At 40.4% G+C, this 11,994-nt stretch overlaps 1 protein-coding gene across 1 annotated transcript; it reads right to left on the bottom strand.

Moving 5' to 3' along the window:
* Positions 1–474: 474 nt before the first annotated feature.
* Positions 475–4,923, bottom strand: LOC108778636 (uncharacterized). Its single transcript, XM_018545861.1, has one exon. The coding sequence runs from the start codon at positions 4,889–4,891 to the stop codon at positions 920–922; it is 3,972 nt and encodes a 1,323-aa protein (XP_018401363.1). The 5' UTR covers positions 4,892–4,923; the 3' UTR covers positions 475–919.
* Between the last annotated feature and the right edge of the window lie 7,071 nt (positions 4,924–11,994).

The raw sequence follows: 11,994 nt of genomic DNA, 5'->3' as shown, positions 1-11,994 counted from the left end.
ATTTATAATTAAAAAACGAAGCCAAAAATTCACAAATCTGTTATTCACGGTTTCATCTTACTTTATCATCTAGAGTTATTTTTTTAATGTTCTCTTTCTTCCTATCGAACACTTTGTATTCATATAAAAAATAAAAACTCAAGAATCTTCAATATTAGAGTTATCGAAGAGAAACGTGTGAGTCCCTACGATCTAATATTTCTTTTATAATTTCTGAATCTGATAAACATTATATTGAAATAACGCAAACAAACATTAATGATTAACATCGAAAAAGGAATCAGAACATCCGATAAGGACGCATCGTAAAATTATTCGGAATAGATTCTAATCGGAATTGTTCAATTGTTCTCTATATTCTTTTGTAGAGGAAATAAAATAATCCCGATCGGAATCCATTCCGAGCATTTCCACGATGCGTGCCGCGTGGAATGGATTGCATCACAGATTGCGAGGACATATGTATTTACGCGCAGTAAAATTACAGTAACATTATGGGCAGGATTAACATTTAAACTTTATTAAAACCAACAACATATGTAATAACAAGAGCAACAACAACAAGTCGATGTGCCTCAAACAGCCCGCGGCAACTGCCTCCCTCGCTCTTTCTCTCTCTCTCTCTCTCTCTCTCTCTCTCTCTCTCTCCCCCTAAGTATTCTCTCATTTATTATCTTACAAAAAATCAAACTGCCTCGTGTCATCACCCTACCACTGCCGACCACGTCCAGCTCGAGCGATCGTCACTGCGAACGAGCGAACGCCTGGAGACCTGCGACATTAGTAACATTTGCAAATGAACACACAGGATTAGAGGCATTGCCGTCGATACGAGGACGATGGCGCGGTGAAACGGTATACGCGGTCCTCGTATACAGTCGCAAAACACACACAGAGAACACAGAAAATCCCATTCGCGCTAATGATCGGCCGGACGGCCCCTCACGGCCGCCGCTACGATCGCTAAAAGCAATGCAAGGAGACAAGCGAGCAAGAGCGTGGTGTACGTCGTTACCGGGACGGTTAAGGGGTTAGTGACACAGGAAACGTACACGTCGTTCCCCGCGCGGCGCGATCTCGTGCGATCAACAAGCTCGCACATTGTGCGCTCACCTTCGCTACCCTCGCTTGGCGCGTCTCCGCGACGCGCCTCGATTCCGCTAGGCAGCACCACGGTCTCCTCCTGATCGCGTTCCCGTTCCTGCCTCAGCCCGTCGACGATCAGATCGATCTTGTGGACCGCGCTGTCGTCCTCGCTCTCGTCCGCGTTGCTCACGGCGGCGGCAAACAACGGCGTCGCGTCGCGGATTCTCCCGTATCTGCTACCCAGATTCTCGATCTCCTTCTCGTGCTCGTAGAGACTGGCCGCGGCGAGTTGCAGATCGCGAACGGCCCTGGACAAGTCCAGCTCCGCGTCGTCGGTAGAAGCGTCCTCGAGCTGGCTGGCGTTACCTTGGTCCCCGTCGTCGTTCATCAAGGAATCGCGTTTCGAAGACGCTATACAGACAGTCTCCTCGAGTCTCGGACTAACGATAGGCCGATCGTCGCTCGTTGGTTCATCTTGACTGTACGGCGTGGAGCTACTCCGCACGCTACCGCTTCGGTCCTCGATCTCGGAGCCATGAGACACTGAAGAATTCTTCAGGGTAGAGAGACGACTGTCGCGCAGTTGGTCGGCCACGTTGCCGAAAGCCTCGGCGATCAGCTTGACGTTTTCGTCCGCCACGCGAAGATAGAAATCAAGGTTGTTGGCTGCTGGCGTCGAGTCCGACAAAGACCTCGTGGAATTCGAATCGGTCGGGCTCGTCGTTTTCTCGCTCTCGACATTCCGCTCGTCGTTGGCAAACTGCGATCCTAAGTAATGACTACCCAGAGAGCGTACGCGTACGCTCGCCGGAGGTTCGTTGATCTCGAATTTGGCGTCGAAGCCGTTAGACTTATCAGCAACGACAGAATCGTCCACCTTCGGCGATTCGATTGCGTTCGGTGATGCCGCGTCATCGTCGCCTTTTATCAAATTAACTAAATCTTGGCAGAGGCGACTGTACGCGGTAAAGTCCGTCTCCGTGTTGCGACCGTTATTGGCTGCCGAAACGTTGGAATCCGAATGTAGGTACTCGTGCCAAAATCCGTCGTTCAGGATGGCCTTTGAAGACAGCATGACGTCGGATAGCTCTGTGACACCCGACTCCTTCTCCTTCTTGGGACATTCCCGCGTGGTCGTTTCCGGTGATACGTAGGCACACAGCTTCTTCCGATACGCGCCCACCGCCGGATGGTTGCCGTTGATATCGATATCACTTTTAACTGCCAGTTCTTTCCACCTATGCGCATCGTTATCAGACAGCTCGCCGTCGCTCACAACGCGCCTGAAATATTCCGGTCGCTCGGACGTCGCAGCCGAGTTCCTCGTAACAACTTGGATTTCATCTTTGATAGCGTCGAGACTATGCTCGCGTTGCAGGTGAATTCGATCGTGATTGATCAGTCCATAAAGATTGGCTGATAGCGATCTAACGGCGCGTTTCTTGCTGCGAGTAGCGGCCTCCAACTGTTCCGATCTCGAGACGTCGCTCTTACTCTCCGTGACGTTCCGCGTCGCAACATCCTTCCTAAGGGCCCTGTAAGCCAAATCGTCCGTGATCACGTCAGGCTCACATTGCGGTATGTACGACGAGCGCGGCTGTTCCGATTTCGTCGGCGTCGTGTGCAGGTAATCGCTCTCGGTCGCCGCACTGACCGGCCCGAGCGGTATACCGAACGGTGGCTGCGGATCGATTATTCGAAGAGTATTGTTGGCATGATTTATACTGCGGAAGAGCACGTCGTCGCGAGTCACGTCCGGCTCGTCTCGACGAGACGGATAGGTCGCTGGCAAGCGCACAAGATCATCCGCCGAGTCCCTTCGCGAGAGGACAGGTGAGGCGATGAGATAACTTATGCTGGATAGAGTCGATTGTCCCGCGATGTCCGAGAGTGATGTAGGTCTCTCCTTGGGATGCATCCTCCGGTAAGCCATGTCATCCTTCGTCCTATCCGGCGAATCTGCAGCGATCACAGTCGCGTCGAGCTCACTTTTACTTAGTTTCTGATTGTACTCCTCCATGCTTCGGCGTTCCGCGCGATCCAACAAATCCTCGTCCCCGAGGCGAAGGCTGTTGTATATCGCTTCCAGTTCGGACAGAGCTTCTTCAAGGTTCTTCGAGCTTCTGCGTCTTTCCAAAGCTTCGTCCGTCGGTGTTACTCCTGTGTTGTCTTCCTTTTTGCTCCTCTCAGCGCAATTATCGACGTCATAGGTCGAGAAAGTAATGATATGCAAATTATCTTGCTCACAAGGAGGTCTTCCAGATGACCAATCGGACGCAGACAAGCGCGATGAAATTGCCTCGTGATGTTTATTCGTTTCACAGATGTTCGCTGATTTATTCCTAGCCTTGTATACGTGGTAATTCGCGTCGATGCGATTGAGCTGATCGTTGCGAATGTTTCTGCGTCTCGTCGTTTCGATTTCCTTGTAAGCCGACTCGTTCGCGCGGTGATAGCTCGAGTTATATTTATTATTTATACGCTCCAACGAATTACGGAATTCCGTTTTCGGACTCGACATCGAATTTCTTGGTTTAAATTCCATCGTATCGCGCCAGACAATCTTATTGTTTGATCCGTACGATCGAAAGTTTCTCCAGTCGGGTCTCGACATTCCGCTTGCAACGTTCGTCTTATTGTCTTCTTGTTTAAAGTAATTTGGCACATTTTGGTGTCTGTTCATCGGATAGGAACTGTAGCCGAACGAGCGATAACGAGGATCCCTCGGGGGTGGCTCGGGTGGCTGATTGTCCGGATTGATTAATTGGCGATCGACGACACAATCGAACGATTCCGAGTAATGACACGCGTTTTTTGCGGGATATGTAAAGAAGTTTCCAGCTCGACGGCTGTCCGTGTACACGTCGCCGCTGTGATGTCGCGAGATCTTCCCGTAAGTGTTGTTCTGATTCAAATCCGTGATGTATTGACCTGTAGAATATCTCCTGATGTCGCCGAAAATTTCGAGATGCTGCAAGTTCACGCGTTCCGCATCTCGCAGACTTTCCGCGGAGGATTTTTTAATTGGATACACGCGACTGTTTGAATACGCGACCGATCGACGTGGATGTATGGGCGGGCGACACAGTCCGTTCGTATCAGCGTAAACAGCGCGTTCCTTATCTTCGATATAGTCTGAGGAACACCTTTTGCTATATAGCTCGTTCAAAGTATCACCGCTGCCATTGCCCTCGTCTCGAGATAAGCGCTTGATGTAACGCTCCGTTCGAGCAGCGCGAGTTTTCCTACTGCACACATTATTACCTCTCTGGCCATTCTGCGTGCTATCCGCGTGAAATTTGTTCAGCGAACTGCTAGATCTGTTACAATCCTCATCGGAACTGCTGCCCGCGCACAGATGATCCCTCTTTGCTTCGGCTCGAGCTTTCAGTTTGTTCTTTCGGGACTTTTTGCCAAAGCCATCTAACGAACCGTCGCTACTACGTGAATGTAACGAGTCTCGACAGGATTCCTTTACATGGCGAATATTATTTTCGACTCTCATCAATTTATCGTGCTCCAAATTATTTTCTATCGAATGAAGAACGACACCATCGACTTGCTTGTTGAATTTTGCAGGCTTCCTCGGTGCTTTTTTGCAGTAGACGATCTCTTCATCATTAGAGGAACTGTCGTAGTCCTTTATCGAAGATATTCGTCGCAGAATTCCACCTATAGACCATTTCTTATCCTTTTTCTTATCCGAGGCACTGGGTACTGCATCACAAACTGGTAAACGCCGGGTTGGAGGCAGGAGACCGTCCATCCTCAACATATCTTTTTTGCGCAATCCCTTTTTCTCCATAGTAGATATCACCAAATTTCCTTAGTGTTAAAATATCTGAAAGAAAAATATTTTGTTAATTCTCACAATTTTCAATTTCCACGCAATGATACATTATAATACATTCCACTGGGGATGTCAAAGCATAAATTCAATCATTTTATTTTAGAAACAAAAATTATTACATCGAATTACTACATTCATAAATTCAAAACAGTAATTTGTAATGTTAATTGAGGAAATCGAAATAAATGCAGTGAATATTTAACAAAAGAATATAGATAGTATGAAACGTTACTAAAATTTGAATTAAAGTTTTGTACGTTCCTATACATTCTACGAATTCATTCACCGGGTATAAAAATATTAATTTAATTTATAATTGAGAGAGAATTTCTACGCAATAATGTATTATAATTCGTTTTAATGAGAGAGAGTATTAAACTTAAATTTAACAATTTTATTTCAGAAACCAAAATTACTACATTAATTTCACAAATTAACACTAGAATCATGTCATTTTGGCTATGCTAATATTCAACTTTTTTCTTTTTTATACTATTAAATGTATAGTGCAGAATCTCAAGCAGAGCAAGTCAATATGGTATCAAAATAATGTCAAAATGACTTCAAAATGCTTTTAATACACGCTGGATTGTTTAGTTAATTTCTTCACAAATACATAAAAATTATTTATAGTACTTAACATCTTTAAAAAGTAATTGTGTATTTCATTTTTTAAATAAAAAATGAAATGGATAAGGACTATTACGCAGAGCTGGGCAAGTATTTATAATACTTTTATTTAAAACACAGTTTTTTTGCAATAAAAGTAAATTTTATATTTTATATTTCAGCGGTGTACATGAAAGTATTACATATTTTGTATTTAAAATTGAAAGGTTAAAAGCTTCATGTAGTTTATAATTTAAATAATAACATTAATCGTCAATATCTCAACATTTAAAATACAAAATACTTTCAATCTTTTATTATTAATACTGAAATACAAAATATAAACAATAAGAAAGGTCGAGCATATACCACACACTAGGTTTTGTTAGAGCAAATTATCTGTAACTAAATTATTTATAACAATTTAATTAAAAGTACATAGACGTTTCGGCCCTAAATTTGGCCATCTTCAGTATACAATAATAATAGTTAAAAAATTTATTTAAAATTAATATAATATACAATTAAAAGGCATCATATGCGCAAGTCAATATTTGAGAATTTAAATTCTCTTAAGATAATACTTAATGTTTCATGTTACTTTGTCAATCGTTGAATCATTACATATTATTGTCCAAGTTCATTTGTATTTCGTAACAATAAATCAAATTTTAAAGTGTTTCGCATTTCTTGTCCCAATTAAATTCAATCTTGTTTCTATGAGTTACAATTGAACTCGTCCTTTTCATGTCAAGATATATAAATTTCCAGACTAAATAAATTAATTTTAAAGTTAAAGGAGTAAAAAGAAGAAAAAAAACAGAAAATTAATTTTTTAATTATTAATTATCTATATCTTGATATAATCCTGCAGAGATCAATCATGGAAATGTTAATCGAATAACTGTTTTTTAAGGATGGTAAATTCGTCAATGTTACAAAATGTAAAATACTTTTATATACTTCCGTAAATTATAAAATGCAGATTATTTTCATGTGTACTCCACTGAAATACAAAACACAATATAATTGTCTTACAAATACTGTTTTTCAAATAAAAGTATTTTAAATACACGCCCAGTTCTGCTATTATGTAGCCAGGTGTTTCTATAGTGTTTTCTTTTCAAAGAATAGAAATGTGCAGGCTTAATGTGCGTACTGAGAAGAATAATATCAAACTAAACCCTTCATCGACTGAAAACAGAGGTAAGAAAATTGTAGGAAAAATTGGCACCTTCGACAGTTCTAGATACCATCAATGCTTCTTAATGTAATTTGTAATGTTAATTGCGGAAATCATAAACGCACTGAATACTTAACGAGAAGAATATAGAAAGTGTAAGGCGTTATTAAAGTTTCACAGGTTCCCACATATTGTATTCAATGAACACATTCACCGAGTACAATACAAACTTGCCGACCACGTGTTCGGTGCTACCGTTCTTCGGGTCTCATTTGTGTCAGAATAATCGAACGTTCTTCTCAACGGAAAATCCACCTCGCGAGGTATCCGAGGACGCGTCTTTCACGCACGCAACACATCTGTAGGTGTTCGATTGCTCGGCTCGACGTTCTTAGAAAACGTCGGAGCCCCCGCGATAAAACTCGTCCGCGCTCACTCGCTCCGATTATAAATACACCATCGCCTGCTGTGCCGTGCACTAACCTCCGATGTCGAAATCGACGTGTGACTTCTTCCCGGATCCGCCAAGGGCGCCAAGTCGCGAATAACGAGTCACGACGAGCGGCGGGTACTCGTTCATCGAAGCCACGGCGACGCGTTCAGCTGCATGCGGAACAAGGCGAGGTCAGTGCTCGTTGTTGTCCGGACGGTTCATAATCGAGCGATAACGACGGTCGTCTCGATCGCACCTCTCGCACCCTCGAACGATCTTTGACAGCGTCACCGTCGCGCGGACGCCTCTCCCTCTCTCTCTCTCTATCTCTTTTACCGCTCCGATTTCACTGGATTCGACAGCTCTCTCAGAAGCAGCGGGAAGGCCCGAGTGACCTCGAAACGTCCATCTTACGCAGGAGGAAGTCCGTATCCGACTCGCAACGGCACACACCGAACGGCCATTACACGGCGAGCGTCGCGCCAACGCTCGTAAAAGGCACGACGGACGCGACGGTACCAGACCGGCTGCTCGCACGGCTCGCACCGAACTTACGAGGAGAGGAACGAAGTCAGCGAAGCAGCGATTCGTCCTCGGAACCCCACCCATGCTCGCTCGGCTCGGCTCGCTCGTTCTCCACGCGTGATCTTTGTAAAAATCCTCAGGCGGACACCCACGCGTCGCCACCGGCCACACGACTGAGGGTATAACATATACCGTATACATGCAGTCTGTATGATACAGACGTTTCCCGCCGCATTCCCTCCACGTCTCGGAGTCGGCTGGGTAGAATCCTATATTCGGGTGATAATGACATGCGGGACTTGTTCTTTTTTCGACTAACATAATAATAGGCCTGTTCTTTCTGGCTGAGGTTCTCTTGCACCTTTCTCGTTTTCCTGGAGGGAAAAGGAAGAAAGATATATGCAACTCTAGTGCGAAAGTTCGCAGTCAAAAAGAACAGATCTATTGTTAACTTTAATCTGGTCGATTTAATTTACTCTTTATTTTTTCTGATTCTTAGAATTAGAAAAAGATAAATAATGTGTTAAACCATGATTGCGAAATTTATCTTTTATTTCTGGAGTCGGACCTTATGTCTATTTTCTATCTCAACTTATGATATTGTAGATTAACTTTAATCTCTATTTTTAACTTATACTTCTTATCTTCTTCTGGTTTGAAAAATTAGAAAAAATTAACAGGAAATAGAACCGAGATTAAAGTTAATCTTACTTTAGTGGATTCGAGCTTTATATTCTCATCAATGTTTCTATCAATGTATGTTTAACTTTAATTTTGGTTTAATTTACTATTTATTTTTCTATTCCTTTTCTAATTCTAAGAGTTAGAAATTATTTATCTTTTTCTAATTCTAAGAAACAAGTACATTAAATAAAGATTGAAATCAATCTTACATTGAAATGGAACTGGGCCTTATTTACTAACACAGTTTAATCGTTTTTTGTTCAATTAACTTTTTATCTCTCTCTAGTTCCAAGAATTAAAAAAGAATAACGAGTAAATTAAATTGAGATAAAGTTAATATTAATCTATATTTGGTGATTATATTTAGTTTATATTTAGTTATTATATTTGGTGATAAATGATTATAGTTGAGCTTCTTGCATTCATTTTTTTTTCTTCAATAAGAAGTTACTTTGTATAATTTATCTACTTCTAAACAATTGCGAAACAACAATGTTAAATAAAAGTAAATATTACTAAGCTTTTTTGCATATTTCTGCAGTATGTTTTTCCCAGAACTCTAATGTCCTAATTTGCTTAAAACTGATAAGTTTTTCTTTAAATAACTCTAGAGTTAAATATCTAATCTTGAAGAGAGATAAGACAAGTATGTACATCTGACAAAACAAAGTATTGTCACTGTCACGTTCATTCTCATTAATACATATACGAGATGATTAGAATCTCTTGGGGTACAATAAAATGAACAAATACAACTGTGTGAGTGTTAAGCTTTTTCGTTTATTGAAAATATCTCTGTAAAACGTGTGTATTTATATTGTGGCCAGGCGAGGTAAGCCGACAATACCGAATCTTCGACAACGAAATGAAATCGGGTAGCAAACGAAGAGATACGGTGAAGACATTGAAAACAATATAGTCGATCGTATTTTTTTTTTGTTTAGTATCTACATAAGTAAAGGACGAATCAACGATGCATTCGCTTACTTTTTAATCTTATTATTAATTATATTATGTATAACAAAGCGGTAACAACTTGTTAATTGTAACTATTATGATAATAATCGTTTACTTTATATAATTACAATAATATAATGTGTAAGGATCGTTAACTAATCGATAACAAACGAATCGTATCCTCCTCCTTTTTCTTCTCTTCTTTATTTTCCCTTCCTCGTCGTATCTTCGTATTTCATCGCGTCCTCCTTTCGCATTCCATTTTGACCCAATGTCGATCGTTAGCGTAAATCGTTTTATTATTATTTCTTTTTTTTTCCCCGCGCTCATCCCCCTCTCTCTTTTTTTTTTTGGTATTAATTATTTAACAACAGTTTTTATTCTCTTATTATATTTGCTCTTTAATTTAATAATCGTAGTAAACATAGTAATTATTTATAATATTGTGCAAATAACCCATATATTTATATTTATATATATATATATATATATATTTCCCTTTTTGTTATTTATTCTGTTAATAAAAGTGTAAGTATATAATGAATGTCGTATTTTCAATGGAGCTTCTCTGTATTTTCTCGGTTTTTTTTTTTTTTTCGCGCGCGCGTCACAAGCACCCGAATCCACGTGTCCGCACGACACGCGCGAGCGCGTACACACACACACACACGTACCGCAGATTTGTTTTGTTGTAATGGACGATCCTTCGCGTGAATTTTTTTTTCTGGGATTTTTTTTTCTTTAAATACTTCGACAGCTAGCTTCTTCGTTAAAATTTTTTTCTTAGCACGTTTTCTACCTAGCCTTGACCCATGGCAGTTGCTTGTTCATTTATACTGGCCGACAGGCTCCGTAGCTTGACACTTTACAATGCTTTAGCCCAGCGCTCTATAGAATTCTTTGTTTCATATTTATTTATTTATTTATTTACTTTTTTATTTCATTAATATCATTATTTATTATCTCATGACGTAAGATTAATGATCCGAGAGTATCGAGATACTACAAAGCACTTTTTTTTTTTCTTTTGCTATCCGTTTAAGAAAATTTTTGTGCATAATTACGATTAGTTAACTTAGTTCTTTTTTATATGGGTGTAATGCGTAACGGCAGTATCGTCCTCGGAGAAATTACGTCAAACCTCATCTTACTTCGCTTAACGAAGGAGAACCTTTTATTACTTTTTTTTTTTTTTGTTTGTTATATGTTACAGCCGTCGTCGCGCAAAAGCTGATTATACTTTTAATATACATTTTCGAAAGAATTAAACGGAAATCAACGAAGCACACCACGCACACTCTTTACATCTCCCTCTCTCTTTGTGACATCGCCTTCGTTGTCATCGTCGTCGTCGTCATAATCGTCGTCTTCGTCACTGTCCTCGTCGTTCTCGTTACCATCCTCGTCATTGCAACGTATTGATCAAACGAACGTGTTTTCATTTCGCATGAAAACTTTCCTATCGCGATATTACCAATCGATTCTCAAGCAACCTTCACGAGATCGCGCACGAAAGGACTGCCTTGTGAAGAAAGGTTGTCAACTATACACTTTAAAGTACCAAGGTGACGTGTTATTGACGCTTAAGTCGTTATTAAGACGTCATTTGATGTCACATTGTTACTTGGATGAATATATATTCAACGTCCAATAGTAGAAACTGTTAGACGTAACAAGAATAAACAACGCATTTCTGTAAAATTATCATTACCCGTTTAGAAAGAATGAGATAGCTTGAATTATATCGCTCTCTTCTTTTCTGAAGTGTCGACTTAAGAAAGAGAGATGCTGATACGATTCAGTTCTTTCTAGCACAGATACTGACAAGATCAGGGAATGCGTAGTTTATATTAGAATCTACAGAAAAGATTGATAAGAAATATATATATATATATATCTCGATGAAACGAAAGCAAATCGATTTCTGAGTCATTTTGTACAATATGGATACGCGATATAATTAATCAATTTAATCGTTTATCGAAGAATGAGACAGCGTGAAGCATTTCTAAAAGTTCTTGAAAACGTTTACGTGCTTTTCCACACTGTATACTTTTCGCATTTTCACGCCATCTTCGACGAGTATTGTCTCATCTTTCGTAAGACAGTCCTCTCGCGATACTCCTTCAATTTAGTCAACCACGGACGAAGTGCTAATCGCCGATAAACACGTTGCGATCAAATTATTAGGGAAGTCGTGATTGAACGCGCGGCGTCTAACATTCCATCCGTCGACGAATTGACTCATCGCCAACAATACTGCTTCAGCTTAAAGCCCATGTCGCACTTGCGCTTTGTAGTTTGAGGATTGCGAATTGGAAATTATGGTTTAACCGAACTGAACAAAATCGATTGCAATTAAAATTGTTTGACTGATCGAATTCCATAGACCTTCACATTTTAAAGACATTTAAAGAATATCTTCTAAGGATATATTCTTGGAAAACACTTATCGGATAAAATGTGCCGTGTGAAATTTTAAATGTCTCCAATTCACAATCTTTGAAGCACAGATCTATGGATAAAAAATTAACCAGTTTTTTTTATTTTAAAGAAAGGGAAAAAAATGAAGGGGGAGGCTTCGATCGATTTATTTTATTATACGTTATTCGTTACCCAAGATTCTGTGCTCCCGTTTTTAATTTCCGAAGTGTGACATGGGCTTAA

Source organism: Cyphomyrmex costatus, unplaced genomic scaffold (assembly GCF_001594065.2).
Source record: "Cyphomyrmex costatus isolate MS0001 unplaced genomic scaffold, Ccosl1.0 scaffold505, whole genome shotgun sequence".
Taxonomy (NCBI): Eukaryota; Metazoa; Arthropoda; class Insecta; order Hymenoptera; family Formicidae; genus Cyphomyrmex; species Cyphomyrmex costatus.
The sequence above is the reverse complement of the archived record's forward strand: the minus strand, read 5'-3'. Positions and strand labels throughout refer to the sequence as shown.

Excerpts from the sequence above, each read along its gene's own strand:
- LOC108778636 (XM_018545861.1), bottom strand. The coding sequence starts at position 4,891 with ATGGAGAAAAAGGGATTGCGCAAAAAAGATATGTTGAGGATGGACGGT.